Source organism: Typopeltis vanoorti, chromosome 3 (assembly GCF_054136105.1).
Source record: "Typopeltis vanoorti isolate ZY-2024b chromosome 3, IOZ_Tvanoo_1.0, whole genome shotgun sequence".
NCBI classification, from domain to species: Eukaryota; Metazoa; Arthropoda; class Arachnida; order Uropygi; family Thelyphonidae; genus Typopeltis; species Typopeltis vanoorti.
In genome coordinates, this window is record NC_143551.1 from 55,524,169 (window position 1) to 55,543,999 (window position 19,831).

At 35.4% G+C, this 19,831-nt stretch overlaps 1 protein-coding gene across 1 annotated transcript in view; it reads left to right on the plus strand.

Annotated features, from left to right (window-relative positions):
* mib1 (E3 ubiquitin-protein ligase mind bomb 1) overlaps nt 1–19,831 on the plus strand; it is a 515,003-nt gene that overhangs the window by 102,552 nt on the left and 392,620 nt on the right. Inside the window, exon 10 of the mRNA XM_090415624.1 lies at nt 18,377–18,484. Coding sequence (XP_090271750.1) covers nt 18,377–18,484 — 108 coding nt within the window. The remainder of the gene's footprint in view (nt 1–18,376; nt 18,485–19,831) is intronic.

Consider the following 19,831-nt stretch of genomic DNA (forward strand, 5'->3'; position numbering starts at 1 on the left):
ATGAAAATCAGCAATAAAATAACCCAAACATAGAAAACATCAGCTACATTCTCAATTGGAGACCTTGTAGAACAAGTGAAGATAGCAATTAAATATGTAAATAGACAACACAATAAGCAAAGCTGGCATGATAGTGAGCGAGTTGAATAAATTTTTATGGAATAAGTGTTGGTATTCAAACCAGTTTTAATTCATGGATCTGAGAGTGGGTTAGAAATAAAGTACCTGATCAAAGATTAAAGATATATTTATAGAAATCCTGACAAAAGTTAGGAGAATGAACAGATAGTATCAGTGGCAGAATCATATTAAAAGTGAAGCTTTAGTAAGGAACTTGACATTGTTAGCATTCAAAAGTGTGTGAACAAGGCTAACCTATGGTGGTATAGAAACTTAAATAGAAAGCGAGATGAAAAGTTAACAAATCAGGTGTTTGATGCGAGATGGCAGTACAAGGACTCAGAGAAGACCAAGATCTAGATTGGATTGATTCAGTCAGAAGTGCCTCAAAAGACCAAAATGTAAGATATGACAATATTGGAGTGCTTAATAGACTAATTTGGAGGAAAATTGTTGATAGGAGATGAATAATAATGTAAACTTAATCATGTAATGCTGTCATAGCAGCTTGTACACCTCCTTGAAGGGTACATATTAGGAAATTGATGATGATGGTAATGATAAATGGATTGGTTAATGATAAATTAGGATGTACCAAGAGAGGTATATATGAATATGTAGTGAGTTATCTGTTTTGTGATTATACCAAATTGTACACACACAGAGAGTCTAATTCCATGGGAGCGTCACTTCTAGAACAAGCAGCAAAACTGTAAGTACATTTTCTTAAACTTTGTACCTTAGACAACTCAGTAGTTCAGTAGGAAGTTATAATACTACAACTATGATGTAAGATGGCTGCACAGGATGAGTTAGAGTTCGAAAAACCCTTGATTTGCTGCGTAACATTGCCAAAGTAAGCAGTAATCTAAGAAATGATTTAAAAAAGGCCATTAACTGCAGTGAATGAACTAACAAAGGTATTCAGTAAAATGAAAAATGAAACTAAAGTAATAATAGAACTATAAACTATTACAAACCAGAAACAGGTTAACTTAGCTCAGCTATACTTGCAAGTCATTCAAAATAATGCTAAAAACAAAGATGAATCTGAAAGCAATCCTTGCTATAAATTAATAGTGAAACTGATAGCTCAACTAAACAGCGAAGAAACCAAAAATATCATAAAAGACAAAATAGACCCAAGAAAAATGAAAATGGGAATGACAAAAATGAAAAGTATTAATAACAGAGGAGTCTTAATAGAATCCAAAGAAAAGAGCTACATAGACTTGCTACATAATGAGATCTCTAAGGAATGCAAAGACACGTTAGTAGCAAATCCCAGTAAGAAATATCTAATCATCAAATTCCTGCTATGTACCCTCAAGGGGTGTACAGGATATGATATTACTAGATGAAAAATTTACATCATTACTAACTTCCTATCTACAATTTTCCTCCAATTCAGTCTGTTACTTGTCAAGACTCCAACATTACCAGATCTTATATTTCTATCATCTAAGGCACTTTGTACCGTATCAATCCACCTATATCTTGGTCTTCCTCTGGGTCGTTTTCCTGTCAACTTGGCAGAGAACACCTGTTTTGCTAATCTTTCCTCGCCCATTCTGTTTAAGTGACCATACCACCTGAGATTAGCTCTGCTAATGCTTTCCTGGATGCCGACAATATCAAGTTCTTTCCTAATATCCTCGTTTTTAATAATGTTATTGCCATTGATGCCATCTGTTCATGCCTCTAATATTTCTCAGGACTCTCATATCTGCGGTCTCTAGTCTTTGGTCAAGTGTTTTACTTCTAATCCAGCTCTCAGATCCATAAGTTAAAACTGGTTTGAACACTGTCTTGTACATAGCTAATTTAGTGTTCCGACTAATTTCTCTCTTATTCCATATGAATTTATTCAGTTGACTTCCTACCATACCAGCTTTGTTGATTCTGTTGTCTATTTCTATATCTAATTTACCATCTTCACTAAAAATCGTGCCTAAGTAGCTGACATGTTTTACTTGTTCCACAGGTTCTCCATTCACAACACAGTTGACATTTTCAATGATTCTGCCTATTTTCATTGTCTTTGTCTTTTTATTGCTGACCTTCATACCATATCTATTACAACAGTTATTCAATTTAGTCAGAGAATCTTGCAAACTTGTAGCGGATTTATTTAGAAGTATAACATCGTCCACATAAATCAAAGAGCTGACATTAATATCTCCAATTTTGATATCATGTTTAATACCACTTTCCTTCATAATGTGATCCATATAGATAATGAATAACAGAGGGGATAATGTACATCCTTGTCTCACACCAGATTTAACATTAAACCATCTTACTGTACTTCCTTCAATTCTGACTGCTGACTTACAACTCAAATAAAGACTAAGTATTGCATGATATAATGTCCCATTGACACCATATAACTGTAGCGTGTTGAATAGCTTCTCTCTTGGCACCTTGTCTATGCCTTTTCCAAATCGACAAAACTTAAATACAGATCTTTGTTATATTCCCATGATTTCTCCACTGTTTGTCGTAAAGTGAAGATCTGATCCTGACAGCCTCTATTTGACCTGAATCCAGCTTGTTCTTCACCAAGCTTTTCTTCCACAATTCTTCTCAACCTTTTTTCAAGTATACTTGCATATATCTTACCAGGAATACTCAATAGGGATATAGCTCTGTAATTCTCACATTCAGTTTTATTTCCCTTTTTTATATATGGGTACTATGAGAGCTATACTCCAATCATTGGGAATTCATCCCTATGTCCAGACATTCTGAACTATGCAGTGCAGCCACTGTAAGACTTTTATACCACCATACTTCAGCATTTCTGGTTGAATATCATCTACTTCTGCTGCCTTTCCACATTTCAAGCCTTTGATGGCTTTTTCTACTTCAAGTATGGATATGTATTCCTGACTGCATGCCTGGTCAGTGTTTTTTACCACTGTGCTGTCATCACTGCTTGTTTCATTTAGCAGTTTTTCAAAGTAATTACTCCATACTTCAAGGATATCTTTTTCTCCCATTTTCATTTCACCTTTATCATCTCTAACTCCTTTTACAGCACTTTTTCCTCCATTCCTAAGCTTCTTCAACAACCTCCAGAATATTTTGCCACCTTCTTGATATTTATTTTCTATATTCTTGCCAAAGTCCTCCCATGACTTTTGTTTAGCTAGTTTTACACAGTTTTTAGCATTCTTGCATTTGTCTCTATATTCCCTAAGAGCACAAGCTGACTTATTTGCCAGGAACTTTTGATATGCTTTCTTCTTTTCCTTCACTGCCTCTTTAACTTCCTGTGTCCACCAGGGAGTTCTGATTTTTTTATCTTTGCACACAACCTCACCACATGCCTCTTTAGCTGAATCAATCAGGGTTTTCTTCAAGGCTTGCCACTGAATCTCCAAGGTTTGGTTCCTGTTCTCAAACTCTTTCATTTTTCCTTCAATAATCTTTGTGTATTTTAGTCTACAATTCACATCTGAGAGCTGCTCAACTTTTATTCGCTTTAAAACTTTCTTACATGTCATTCTTTTCAATATGAAATTCAATTTTATGCTGCTCAAGACTAAATAGTGATCACTTCCAATTTCAAATCCTCTGTACACTCTGGTGTCCTGCACCAGGGAGAAAACATCACTATCAACAATAACATAGTCAATGAGACTTTTCTTATTCCTAGCCTCTTCTCTCCATGTGAATTTGTGCACATTTTTATGTTGGAACATGGTGTTAGTAATAACCAGTCCATGCCCTGAGCAGAAATCCAACAGATATTTGCCATTATTATTAGCTTTGCTCTTTTCTCCAAATTTTCCCAAAACATTTTTGTATATCTGACAATCACTTCCTACTCTGCTATTTAGATCCCCAACAAGGACCAACTTTTCCTTTTTCATTGTGTCAGTAGCTTTCTCTAGAGCCTGAAAAAATTCCTCCACTTCTACCTTAATAGAACCTTCTGTGGCACCATAGGCACAAATAAGTCTCATTGTCCAGTTCCCCATTCTGATATTTGCCCAAATCACTACTTGACACTGCCTGCCATTCAAGAAGATTAGTCTCGTATGTGTTGAATACTATGGCTACTCCTTCTTTTCCTTGATTGTCATTGCCTGAATATAACATTTTGTATTTATTGCTCAGAAAGATCTGACCAGTTTTTGTCTTTTTTGTTTCAGTCACCCCTATTATGTCGATCTGTTACTTATCTGATTCCTCCCCTAGCTCCATTTTTTTGCCATTCAGGCTTCTTATGTTGATAGTACAGATCGTTAACTCTAGTGATGTTGAGTTGGGGGGGGGTTCAGATTTGTTCCAGTAGCTGACTTTTCGCTGTTTGCCTTGATTCCCTGGCGAAAACAACAGGGGCCTTGTTTAACTGGGTGACGCCCCAGCTGGCTTGAAATTTTGTCATGTTGTACCATCATTTTGTATTTTGGTTTAACCAATAGGAATACAATTTGGTCGGCTAAATCCCAAATATCTTCCAAAGCTAATTATATATGATATTCCCAGTGAAATAGATACAAACAGTGCAATTGACTCAATCTGCATGCAGAACAAAGAACTCTTCAGTGGTGATACAAAGTTGACACAGAAATTTATCATGACAAATAAAAAAAATGAACAAGAGAAACTTGATTATAGAAGTTGATCCAATGGTGAGTAGCAAATTGCTGAAAACCAGTGTTAAAATGCTGTGAAGAATTTGCCATTGTGCAGACTATGTAAGTTTTGAAGTGCCTTAATTACAATAAATTCTACCATCATACGCGAGACTGCAGGGGGAAAAACCACCTGTCCATTCTGCTCTAAAGAACATAAGTTCAGCATATGTCCATGAAATAAGTCCAAGATGGACTGCATAAATTGACCAAATCACAACGAGCATGCCAAAACCAAAATGGCTACAAACACATGGCACTAAACAAAGACTGCCTGACATTCAACTGCTATAGACAGCTCAAAATTCAAAACACAGATTATGAAAAGCAATAATAAAGCTCGCAGAAAGAGCACTACTTCCCTGGCATGCCTTGAAATAAACTTTCAATCAAGGCTGTAAATAACTTAATAGAAATCATAAATAGAAAAAATATAGGACTAGCATTAATACAAGAACCCTACAACATCAACAACAAAATATGTGGTTTTCTAACTAATTATAAAATATTTTCCAAAGAATCAGAAAGAAAAAGAGCTGCAATATTTGTAGTCAACCCTGAAGTCGAGGCAATATTAATTTATCTGTACTTATCGAAATTACGTGCAGAGGAATTGAAACTTTTGCTGCAAGTATGTATCTAAACTATCATGCTGACATAAAATACAACTTAGAAAAAATGGGCAAATGGTACATTACCACCAACCATGGCCTAATTCTTGGAATAGGTAGTAATGCCCATTCAGTTTCATGGTTTAACGAGAGCACAAACAATAGAGGTAAAATTTGGAAGAATTCTTAGCATCAAATTCCCTACACATACTAAATGACGACTGTAACCCTCCATCATTTGAAAATACTAGAGGAAGCAGCTTCATTGATCTCATAATAACAAACAACGCTATTTTACCCCAGATTTCTGAATGGAGACGCGAAGAATAGGAAAGCTGTTCTGATCAGTGCATCTTAAGTTTTGCTATCAGCAAAAAAAATTTAAACGACATACAAAACACAAATCATCACATTAACATCAATACTTCATCAATGAAACCAATCTAGAGATATTTGTAAAAGCATTAAAAAGAGAATTTTCATGCCTAATCTCAGAACATCACTTTAATAGGATTAGCAAACAACAGCTCAGCTTAGACAAGAAGCTATCCATCTTGGCATTCACATAGACTTCCTTGCTTCTGCACTTTCATCAGGCCTGAAAAAATCCAGCGACCAAACACTCAGAACTACCAAGAAGTTAAACATTGATGGAAGAAAATCAGTACCTTGGTAGAACGACAAACCAACAGTCCTAAGAAAACATGTTAATGCACTCAGATGACTATATCAAAGAATATACAATAACCAAGATTTAAGAGAAAGCAGAAGACAGAACTACTATAAAGCCAAATACAGCTATCAGTCCAGAATTGCAAATGCGAAAATGGAATCATTGAAAAAATTCTGTGCTTTCAACTGTATTTAATCCTTGGAATTGCATATATAAATTAGCAGCAAGCAAGAATAAGACAACACCTATATTATCGACTATTAAGAAAACAGACGGCACCTACATTAAAAGCTTAGCTGAAACTGCAGCTACTATAAAAAGTTTATTCTCGATGATGATGAATCAGCAGATGAAGAAATCCACAAAACTTACAGCCAAAGAATGAAAACAGACATAGATACTCCTAATGATGACTTATTTTACAACTAATGAAGTCGAGTCAGCATTAAGAACAATGGATCCAAGAAAAACTCCTGGAAAGGAGAGAATAATCAGTGATATACTTCTAAGAGCATTTGTCGACTTCCCTGAATTCATAACAACAGTTTACAATGAATGCCTGAAAAGAGGGCGATTTCCTTTAGTATGCAAACGCTCTTAAAATTAGACCAATAATCAAACCAGGAAAAGAAACATCCAATGAAATTAGCAAATACAGGCCAATCAGTCTCATAAACATTGCTGGTAAGATGCTAGAAAAACTTCTGATAAACCGAATAAGGCACTATGTCTACTCAAAAAATATTAAGCAGCAGTCAATATGCATTTAGACCTCAATCAAGCACACTCACTTGATGCACAAGGAGTCTTCGATGCTGCATGATGGCCAGTAATCAATCAGTTAAGAGATTTAAAATGTCCAAAAAAACCTACTCTATCTTAAAAAAATTATTGTACAGACAAAAGAGTAACCATCCCATTAAAAACCACAGCTGTAATGAAAGAAGTCAAAAAGGCTGCCCACAAGGCTTCTTCTGTGGACCATGCTTCTGGAACTCTAGAACGATTCGCTATTAAGACTTCCTTTCACTACTGAAACAAAAGTCATAGGTTTCATCGATAACGTGATGATATTGATTCGGGGACGCGACGGCTTACAGTTATCAGTAACGGCCAACAAAGAACTCTTTAAAATCGCAGAGTGGGCACGCGAGAAGAAAGTTGCCTTCAATAGTACTAAGTCTAAAGTGCTCCACATCTCACTTAAAAAAAATCAAAACAACAGTAACGGTCTTCCTAAATGGGGAAGTTCTCGAGGTAGCCAGTGAGCTAAAATACTTAAGAGTAACAATAGATGAAAAATTTACCTTCAACAAGCACATCTCATATGCTGCCAAAAAAAAAGCTCACAAATTGTAAACATTCTAGCAAGGTCAACAAGGATTAAATGGGGATTAGGCCAATAAGCACTGAAAACAATATATACTGGAGCTATACTGCTATTGATATCTTTATTATATTTGTTGATATTAATGCCTTATAGCCGTATGTATAATTAAAGGATACAGGACAATATCTTTTGAGGCAGCTTGCATTATTGCAGCTCTAACACTGATCTGCCTGAAAAATACAAGAATTCTCTCTTTCTTATGTATGAAGTGACTTCAGAAGATATAACAAAAATTACAACATTGATCCAAATTGCTATGAATGTCCATTCACTACAGTAGATGGCCTCACCCAGCAAAGAGAATATATTAAGGAGAAGGAAAGCTCTGAAAGCAACGAATTCCATATATACACTGGTGGAAGCCAAACCGGAGGGAACATCGGTTGTTCTTTCATAGCATATAACAGGCAGTCCATTATACAAGAATGCTGCTCTAGACTTCATCCTCTTTGTTCCAACAACCAAGCAAAACAACTTGCTATAGTTCATTCACTTAACATATCTCCAGGAATTAGAACTCAACACCTCTCATCAAAAGACAGCAACAATTTACATTGATAGTAGAAGCACTATAGACGGCATAAAATAACCAGAGCAACCATATAGCATTAATAGAACAGACAAGAAATCTGGTTTGGAATCTTACTCTATTGGAATTTATTGCAATATTGAAATCAAGTTCTGTTGGGTGAATGCACATACTGGGTAGCAGGAAACAAGAGAGCAGATCAGCTGGCTAAAAAGGTGGCTAGAAACAAATGACTAGAAACAAGTTACCAAAACTACTTGAAATCTGCTACAAAACACTTGCAGAAGAAAGAAGCCTAGACTTGGAAGAAGAATGGAAAACATCAAAACACAGATCAAGAACAAAAGAATTCTTGCCAAGCATCAAAAGTAGACTCCAGCTAAAAAAAAACACGCCATTACTCCAGGTTTCACCACGCTACTAATGGGACATGGAAAACTAAGACACTACTTACACAGATTCCATATCTTAGAATCACCATCATGCATTTGTAGTCCACACCTTCAACAGACTGTTGCCCATATACTTTATGACTGTCGGCTACTGGACCCCATCCAGATACTGTACATGTAGTATATGCATTGTATGCACTGGAGCATGCAGGAATAAATTACCTCCTGGTAGGGTTACTACTGGGAGGAAAATGCAAACACACACACACACACACACACACACACACACACACACACACACACACACACACACACACACACACACACACACACACACAGAGAGAGAGAGACCATTTAATGCAATCAGTTGTTTTTCTCTCCCCTTATCTCTAGGAATGTAGAATGCGTTTTTGTATGGTAGTATGATGATAAATTGCTGTGAGCTATATTTTCTACAACTACTTTTTTTTTTTTTTAATTTAATAAAATATTGCTTTGAGAACATGTATTATTCAAGTTATCAGTCAATTCTTTGAACTTTCAATTATTTTATATACTGGTGCTGAATATTACCGTTAACATAATAGATACTGTCCATTCTTATTTCCCTCCAGTTCAGTCATCAAAAATAAATCAAACATTATATAGAAAACTGCAGTTGTTCTTTTTATAAAATAATCCGATACTTTTTTTATGTGATTTATGGAAGAAAATTCAGAATCCTGCATTAATTTCTCATATTTCAGGAATCTGAATTTTCTTACTAAGCTTCAAGGATTAGCCAAGCTTTTCTTGGAAGTAAACTCTGATAACTAAGGTCAAATAAACTTTCTGTATAAACCATGCAGATTTTGCATAAAGCTTCATGATTCTTTATTTTGCTTTTTTACCTCAGGTGATTTTCAAAATCAAGGTAAGCCCTTGCTAAGCTTTAAGGATTAGCCAAGCATTTCTTGGAAGTAAACTCTGAAAAACTAAGTATTTTCATACTTATGGTTAAAGGACAGAAGGAATGAATGTGAAATCTTTTCATATCTATTCTTTCAAACAACAATAAACTCTCAGAAAAAGTTTTCCTTATCCATTATTTTGAAATAATTTTTTTTTGGATATATTACTATATTTCTGCTGTAGTAAAACACTTTTATTTTATTTTGCATGCATCATGTGCATTGTGGTGGCAGTGGCATGTGCATGTTTTTGTGTGGGGAGGATTTATTGACATTACTATTTGTTCACCCCCACCCATTTTTTTTAAACCAATGCTCTTCATAAATGCATACACATGTAACTAGAGTTTATAGGATGACATGTAATTCATTCTCTGTTATAGTAATTTATTGCACCACTCATAATACCATAACTATTTATTTATCTGTTTTTTTTTTTGTTTTTTTTATATATTTATGCCTATTCTTTTTCCTTAGACATGACAGTCATACACAAATGGTTCATATCTGACTAATGCAGGTAGAATATAATTACCTACCTCTTAGAAATTTAAACCTACCAACCAATTATAGAAATTATCTTAATTATTGGTTACTTATATATCCTGAAAGCAACAAATTTACCTTTCTATATACTCTGGTTTTGGTATTAGGTGCTTGGAGAAAGTGTTGTTCGGTAAGAGTTTTGAAGTGCAAAACCAGGGAAACGAGATGTTGGGGGGGGGGTGAGCAAGCATGTGTCTAGCCACCCCTCGGACAAATGAGCGTGAGTGCAGGAATGACTGTAAGGAAATAGCCACCCCTGGGAATAGATGAGTATGAGTGCAGGAGTGATTGTGCAGAACTAGGTATGGTTTCCCATATTTCGAATCCAAATGGGCAGGTAATGACATTATTTAAGGATAATTGTGGACTCAAGGGGTGTTGAAATGCATGTACATGAATACCTGAGGTATCAAAAATAAAGGAGAGGAATTTTTGGCATTGATCAGCTTGATTTGGCCAAAACTTATTGGGATCAATGTTATCTGGTTATCAGAGAATGATTAGTCACAGGGATAGAATATTGTATTTGCAGAGAAGATAGAGGAAATAGGGCAGGAGGAGAGATATTATTATTGATAGCTGAAGAACTTTAACTAAAAAAATAGAAGTTAGGAAAGATTGTAGATCTGAGGGAAATTGTTCATTTGAGGCTGTCTGGTGTGAGATAGAGGTCAGTAGGATAAAATATATTGTTGGTTGCTCTTACAGTCATATACAAAGCTCTTTATGATACTCCTTCTTCTGGAGCCCCCCCCCCCCCCAGGTCCAGAAGAAGATGTGGTTGACATGCATCGACAGATTAGCACAATGAGTGCAGGCCAAGCAATTATCATGGGTGACTTCAACTATGGAGATATAGATTATAAGGAGGAAAGGGCACCTTGCTAAATGGAAATAGAATTTATACAGTTGCTAAGGGATAATTACCTGATCTCTGCACTGCTTTCAAACTTAATTTGAAGCTGGCTTCTCTTCTCCGTTCTCCTAAGGATCCACTTCCTTCCTCTCTGTTCAAGTTGTTTAAAAAGGTTCCATGTTCTAGCAGCTTATCATATTATGGTCAGACTGGGAGATCTGCTAACATGTGCCTAGGTGAACACAAAAAAAACATCTGCCACCACAATTACATTGTCAGGTCCAGTAGACTATGGCTTTTGGATACCTTGCGTAGAATCGGATGGAAGAAACTATCATACTCATCACAGTAAATACAAACTTGAAAGACTTATTTTAGAATCATTGGGAGATTTAAAAAAAAAAAAAAGCCAAACATTATTTAATATGGTTGTATTAAACTTCCTGAGATGAGCAACTTTAATTCTTAGGTCTCTGCCCAACAGCACTCACAGAGGGTGTCCCTCATAAAACTAGTTTTCATATATTCTGTTTTCATTTCTTCCGCTTATTGTTTCTATTGTGTGTTATTAGAATTTTAACATTGTATTCCTAAAGATGTCTCTGTGGCACAAACAAAATATTGAAAAAAAAAAAAAAAGTCAGTTAATAAAGATGATGTAGATATATATTCTTTTTGGATAATTTAAATAAATTGACACTGTTATCAAAGGACAATGGTTTTCAATTTAATGTTGCAAAATGTAAGATAATGCACTTTAGGATGAAAATATAACTTTGTATCATATTGATGGTACTGGATCACAGGAAATTGATGAGGCTTGGCATCTGGGGGTGATGATAGATAGAGATTTGAAGTTCAGACAACATATTGCAGAAGTTGGCAAAATGTCTCAAAGGATTACTTAGATGTCAAAGAACACATTGACAAGTAAAGATAATGGTGTTAGTATCGCTCTTTACGATGCTATAATTTGGCCACATCTTAACTACTATGTACAGATTTAGTCACCTGGGTTTCTTCAAGAGGTGGTGGAGGGAATTCAGAGATGAGTGACCAATCTGGCGACAGGTCTGTGGAATGTTCCCCTTGAGGATATATTGAAGGTATGTAGACTGCAGAGTTTAAATGGCAGGTAAAGGAGAGGGGATATGATAAAAACTTATAAGTTACTAAAGGGATTCTTTAAGACAGATACAAAAAAAAATATTTTTCGATACATGAAGAGTAGGGGGTACAAGGGGTTGTCCCTGATTCTTAGCTTGGACAATGGCAAATGAGTGGAATGGATTGGCAGAGATAGTTGTGAGGGCCCTAATTGTGAATAATTTAAGGAGAGGTATGATAGTCATTGTGTGAATAATGGTCTGTGCACATCTCCAGCAATGAGTCTTTCGATTCCATGGAGATACTTCATATAATGATAAAATAATAATAATTATGCTTGGAGAAACCGATGAGGCTAGGGATCTTGGGGTTATAGAAGATTGGAATTTGTAGATCAGAGGTCACGTGGTAAAAATTTTAGATACAACTGAGAGGATAATTGTGATGTTGAAACGAACATTGATGCACTGATAAGCAAGTCATTTTGCCTTTTTACAAGTCCTCGATATGACTGCACCTGGACTAATGTGCTTTATTCTGCTTTGCTGCATTCCGAGGGGGTATATAGAGAAGTTGTGGAAAGGCTGCAAAAAAAAAAAAAAAAAAGTTACAAAGATGATATCAAGGGTATGGAATGTAAGTTATGAGGATAGATTGAGAGTATGTGAATTGCAAATCTGCAGACAAGAAAGAGGGATGATATGATAGAACTCTATAAATTTCTGAAGGAATGTTTTAGGATATTGGTTGGATGAAATTTTTTGTTATATGGAAAAGAGAGGAAAAGGGGCATCTGTGTTGGTGTATGGATAAGTAAGAGGTGAGAGCTGGATTTTTCTCTCACAGAGCAGTGAATGGAACAGTTTTTCCGATTTGAAATAGTGAGCTCACTTGTGTGAATGAGTTTAAAGAGAAGGTATGACATGTTGTTTATTATTTTAACGGTATAATAGAACACAGAAACTAAGTAAATAATTAATTTATTAACTTGATGCTGATATTTCACTGGTATTATAACCAGCATCTTCAGAGCACAAAAACACTGTTTGTCACAATACGCGAGACTAAAACAACATGGTGTACATTAACAAAATTGTAGCAGCAACACAAAGACTAGAGTCCTGATTTTGGTGCCCTCTATCTGGAAAAAAAAAAAAAAAAAAAAAAAAAAAAAAAAAAAAAAAAACGCTATCATATATTGCTAGAGTCCTAGAAAAGTGCTAGTTTTTCCTTAATATGACTGTCTCCCAGATCTTCGGCAAGTTAATACAGCCATATTTGTTGAGATTTGGGGTGTGTTTTAGGGATTCTGTCGCCTCTAAGAACAATCTCTCTGATTTATATGGGTTTCTGTGTAGTACTTTTGTGTTTTTCCAGTTGATCCTGTGTGCAGGGGTATCCAGAGCATGGTCTGCTAGGCCCGACTTCCCATAATGATATTTCCGGACGTATCGTTTATGTTCGCTGATGCGGATATTCACAGTTCTTCCTGTTTGACCGTAGTAGGCTTGATTGCATGAGCAGGGTACTTGGTAGACTCCTGGATGTGATAAAGGAGGAATGCTGTCCTTGGGTGAGCGGATGAGGGTGGCTAATTTGCTACATGGTCTGAATGTAGTGCGTAGTTTATGTTTAATGAGAATTCTTGAGATCTTTTCGGATGTGCCTTTAATGTAAGGGATGGTGACTGTTTTGTTTATAAAAGTGACTGTTTATAAAAGAGCTACACAACAACAGCCAGATTACCATAACAAGAGCAGACAAAGGAAATGCAACCGTGGTGATGGACACAACTGAATATGAAAACAAAATGCACACACTATTACAAGATCAGTCAACATACAAAATTATAGATCGCAATCCCACCAACACACAAAAGAATAAGGCACGAAAATTATTAAAAAAAGTCACTTCCTGGCCCAAAGACACAGTTAACAAACTCAAACCCTTCCATGTTAGAACACCGAGGATCTATGGATCACCAAAAATTCACAAACCAGGCACACCCCTACGCCCAATTGTGGACAGTATAAATAGTCCCACATACAAACTGGCTAGACATTTAGCGAAGCTACTAGCCACTCTCACTAACAATTCTCCCTCCTTTATCAAAAATTCAGCACACCTAAAAAGCATCTTACAACACCTCACCCTAAAAAGCTCAGACTTAATAGTAAGCTTTGACATCACTTCACTATTCACAAATGTACCACTAATAGAAACCCTCAATCTACTGAAGTCACACTTCCCCCCTGATATATTTGAACTATTCAAATTCACAATACATGCAGGATATTTCACATGGAAAGGGAAAATATACAAACAAATTGATGGGACAGCCATGGGCTCCCCCCTTTCTCCCCCCCCCTAGCCAACTTTTACATAGAACACCTGGAAAAACAAGCAATCAATACAGCCACTCTCAAACCAACACTTTGGCTACGCTATGTTGATGATGTGCTTGCCATTTGGCCACATGGCCCTGAGACATTGAAAACATTCCTAGCACATTTAAATAGCCAACACCCAAAAATCCACTTTACTATGGAACCGGAAGCCAACAACTGTCTGCCCTTCCTGGATACACTCATTACACGTCTCCCAGATGGTTCCTTATCATTTTCAGTTTTCAGAAAACCCACACATACAGGCAGATACTTACACAAACAATCACACCATCATCCTTCTCAACAATATGGCATTTTAAAAACGCTAACCCATAGAGCGAGAGCAATCTGTTCAAATGACAAGGCTCTTACTGCTGAACTGACTCACTTACGCCACACCTTCTTGGCCAACGGCTACAATCCACAAAAAATAAACAAAATACTAAACACTCCTAAGAAACCCCTCCCACCATCCACCACAGAGAACTACAACAAAACAGTCACCATCCCTTACATTAAAGGCACATCCGAAAAGATCTCAAGAATTCTCATTAAACATAAACTACGCACTACATTCAGACCATGTAGCAAATTAGCCACCCTCATCCGCTCACCCAAGGACAGCATTCCTCCTTTATCACATCCAGGAGTCTACCAAGTACCCTGCTCATGCAATCAAGCCTACTACGGTCAAACAGGAAGAACTGTGAATATCCGCATCAGCGAACATAAACGATACGTCCGGAAATATCATTATGGGAAGTCGGGCCTAGCAGACCATGCTCTGGATACCCCTGCACACAGGATCAACTGGAAAAACACAAAAGTACTACACAGAAACCCATATAAATCAGAGAGATTGTTCTTAGAGGCGACAGAAGCCCTAAAACACACCCCAAATCTCAACAAATATGGCTGTATTAACTTGCCGAAGATCTGGGAGACAGTCATATTAAGGAAAAACTAGCACTTTTCTAGGACTCTAGCAATATATGATAGCGTTTTTTTTTTTTTTTTTTTTTTTTTTTTTTTTTTTTTTTTCAGATAGAGGGCGCCAAAATCAGGACTCTAGTCTTTGTGTTGCTGCTACAATTTTGTTAATGTACACCATGTTGTTTTAGTCTCGCGTATTGTGACAAACAGTGTTTTTGTGCTCTGAAGATGCTGGTTATAATACCAGCGAAATATCAGCATCAAGTTAATAAATTAATTATTTACTTAGTTTCTGTGTTCTATTATACCGTTAAAATAATAAACAACATGTTCGACGAACACATAAGTCTGTCCACACGTAGAAGGTATGACAGCTGATGTGGGTGATGTTTAGCCTCCCACAATGATCTTGACTCTATGGAATCTGTGATAATAATAATAAATATAGAGAAAAGCACAAATTTTGAAATAATGGTAAGTACCTGCTAGATTTCTCATCAGGACACCAATTCAAGATGGGTACCAATTCAAATGGAGGATAGACACAAGAAATAACAAAAATCTCTACATTTTAAAAAAAATAAGACAAATTTAAAAAGAAACAGTCAAGCAGCTTTCAAAGGTCAGCTGTAGACTCAAACATATAAATATTATTCAAAAAAAAATTGAGAGTACAAAGTCAAGAATAAAACCTTGGGTACTCGGTGTTAGACATTGAAGAAAACATCGATTCGTTTAGTCATTGGAATTTAATGGTTATTCTCAACTCAGAAAAAAAAAAGAAAGAAAGAATAATTTTATTGGATTATTTCTCCTAACAGTAAGTGAAGTGTTGTTAATGAAAATTGGAAGACAAAGTCATTTTGAATAAGAACACAACATCAAGAAAGCTTTCAAATATTTTAACTGTGCCTTATGATCATTGCCAAAGGTGGCTGTTTTTTTTTTATTTAAATGCAGAATTATGGTTTCCAAAATGCTTAGACTATACTTATGTTTCAACCATACTTAGGAGTATTATGCAAAGTAGATTCCCAGAATATTCTGTCACTTTTGAATCATAGCCTTTTTAAAGATAATTGCACATAGAGTATCAGCCATCATGGACAAAGCGGATTAACATAGTCTTTTAATCCACTTTGTCAGTATTTGTTCATGACTGTATAATTCTGGTGTTCTTCTTTCCTTTTATTTGCATATATGCCATGCTGTACATAACATGGGAGTTTATACTGACATTCTGTATACTCCAGGTCTATAGAAAATTAGTGAAGTTCATCTTTTGGAGAATTAATAATGGAACCTAGTTTTAATATTGGTTTATATGAATTTTGTAATTGATATTTACTGATATTTGTTAATCTTTTTAGATATTCCTTTGATATAAGGAAATATACATTTGAAGTGATCTAATAATTTTCTATTATCTTGTCTAAGATTAATATGTAATGTATAACAACATATCTATTTTATTAGAATTATAACCACTATTAATAAAATTATTGGAAATGTATTCTAATTCTTTTTGGTATAAGATGCCATTTGAACAAATAGTTCCAGCTTATATGCTAATGTTTTCATCATTCTATGAAATTGTGCTGGATGGTGGTGTGAATTAATATTCAGATATTAGTTAGTGTGTGAGATTTTTATAGATAGAGAACTAGTTTAGTTACCAGATGGAAGTTGGTAACTAAAGTGCTTAAAAATGGTAGACAACTTGTTTTCAATTTCTGAAGTAAATTTTATTCTAGGATGTTGGTTATCTTAGTGTACTAAGAATGTATCTAAACAGTCACAGTCATTCTGGCAGATAGCATGTACATCATCAAGATAACCACGGGGGGGGGGCGGGATTAGCAGAGAGAAGTTTAGTGCATTTTTCTTTAGTTTCCATGAAAAAATTTGCAAGCAATAGTGAAAGAGGAGAGTGCCACATGCCTTTGATTTGCAGATAAATTTTATTATGCTAAATGAAATAATCATATTGCATCACTAAATAAGAGTGTACAGTAATATTAAAAGGGAACATTTTTAAGCAGAATGTTTAAAATTGTCAAATGATCTCAAAGCTAACTAACATTGGATTCATTTAGTTTCAATTTTTTGGTTAATGATTTGAAATTAATAGAATTTTTAACATATGATGATGATGAATGTTTGTGCTAAACGTTATCTCTATTATTGACTATGGGCCATAGAAAGGAATACTATTTTTGTGTTAATTTTGGAAGGTCATAGATATGACAGGTGTCTGTGGCATTCCTTCTAACCATTTTCAGTTATTGACAACCTCCCATAGATTAATAAAGACACAACACATTGCCTTCATAAAATGCAATTAATTGTTGTTGCTCTTACCAAAGATTTCTCATTGTCAAACCTGAGTGTTATATGTTAATAAAACTAATTATAGCTTTTGATTTATTATCTAATATGAGTGCCAAAAGATTTTACTGAAGTCTTTTAAGTTACTCCAGCTTTAAATTATGTTTTCATACTGGCATAAACATATCACAATTTCCAATTTTTCCTTACAGATAGCATGATTTAGATTATTTCTCTAAATGTATAAACATAACAAGACTGGTACGGTGGTTAATTCAGCTCTTTCTCATCGCTGCTCATCAAATAGGCATAATATAATCTTTGCATTTTTGGTCAACATAACCCTGCATATGATGAATATCACTATCACATGCAATCTGATCCTGTCCAAATTTAGTTTCTTTAATTTTCTGCCTTACAAAGTTCTTAAATTAGAGAGAAAAAAGAAATTTATATATATTGCTTTGTGCTTTAAAAGAAGAGGGGAGGGGAAGCCCACTGTTTTGTGTCCATGTATGTTTGTTTCCCTGAATCACATATATCATTCTTAACCATTTAATAGATGTTAATGAGTGTTGTGCAGGGATGCTTACAAAAGTTCATTACCACAACAAAACAGATTTGAAATGTTAATTTAAAATTTCAATAATTGTAGTACATCATATTGAAAAGCACAATACCCATAAAAAATCTTTATGAAAAGTTTTTCCACTTCACTGAATAATACATGTTTTCACTCTTATTCATGACTTTCAACTCTCAGTACTGTTCTGTCATTTCACTGAGAATAATTATGTGCCAAAGAAATATTTTTTTTAATAATTTTTGTAAAACTTTGAAACATTGAAAACATTTCTTGAAAATTTTTATGTTTAGCTAACTCTTTCTTAATTCTCTATATTTTTCAGGTCAATGGTGTATTTGCCAGCCACACTGCATTACAAGCAGCTAGTCAGAACGGTCACATTGAAGTGATAAAAATTCTCTTAAGGCACAGTGCCGATGTTGAGATTGAGGTAATAGCCTTTCATACACTTGTATTGTCTACATTATACGAGGGTGGTCTGAAAAGTTCTCGGTCTTGACCATAGATGGCAACACTATCGGCAAGATTTTTTTTTTTCTAAGTTGGTACATCTGTCATAAGCATCCATGGGAAATTGTAAGTCATTCTATCAAGTATTTTGTTTTATACAGCTGTCTGAAGCAAAAGTGTTGTCTGTATTCCTTGAAATGGATAAAAGTGAGTATCGTGTGGTTATAAAATTCTTTGTAAAAGAAAGTTTAATGTCGAAAGAAATTCATTCGAAGTTCATAAAAGTTTATGGGCACTCTTCTTCTTCGTTTCTGACAATTAAGAAATGGGCTGCCGAGTTTAAACATAGCCATACCAGCCTTGAAGATGATCCACGTGAAGGTCGTCCAAAAAGTGTAACAACACCAGAAATCATTGATCGAGTATACGGCATGGTATTGGATGACTGGTGAGTCAAAGTGCATGAAATTGCTGAGACTATAGGCATTTCAAAAGAACATGTAGGATATATTTTGCATGAAGAATTGCAAATGAAAAGGATTTGCGCTAGATGGGTGCCGCATTTGCTCACAGCAGATCAAAAACACACTCACATGAAAATCTCTGAACAGTGCTTGGAGCATTTTAACAAGAATAAAACTGATTTTGCATGTCGATTTATTACTATGGATGAAACTTGGATTCACCAGTACACACCAGAATCCAAACAGCAGTCGAAACAGTGGACATAAGCCGGTTGTTCAGTGCCAAAGAAGACAAAGTCAGTTCCATCAGCAGGAAAGGTCATGGCATTGGTGTTTTGGAATGCTAAAGGCTTATTAAAGGTTTATTAATTATCTTGAAAAGGATAAAACAATAACCGGGGAATATTATTCCGATCTTTTAACCAGACAAAAAAATTCGTAAGAAAAGACCTGGTTTGCAGAAGAAAAAAATCATCTTTCATGAGGACAATGCACTTGCCCACAAAGGTGTTTTGGCAATGGGAAAATTAAGGGATCTGCACTATGAATTGTTGGAACATCCACCATATTCCCCAGATTTGGCTCCCTCTGACTTCTATCTCTTACCAAAACTAAAACTCTTCCTCGCTAGTCAGCATTTTTCTTCGAATCACGAGGTGATTGCAGCTGTAGAGGGGTATTTTGCAGATCTTACCAAGAACCATTACAGGGACGGGATAATGGCACTAGAGCATCACTGGAATAAATGTATTAGTCTTAAGGGAGATTATGTTGAAACATAATAATAATTTAGAAATTATAAATTTGTTTTGTCATTGTCAGGCCGAGAACTTTTCAGACCACCCTCGTATATATAACTTTAA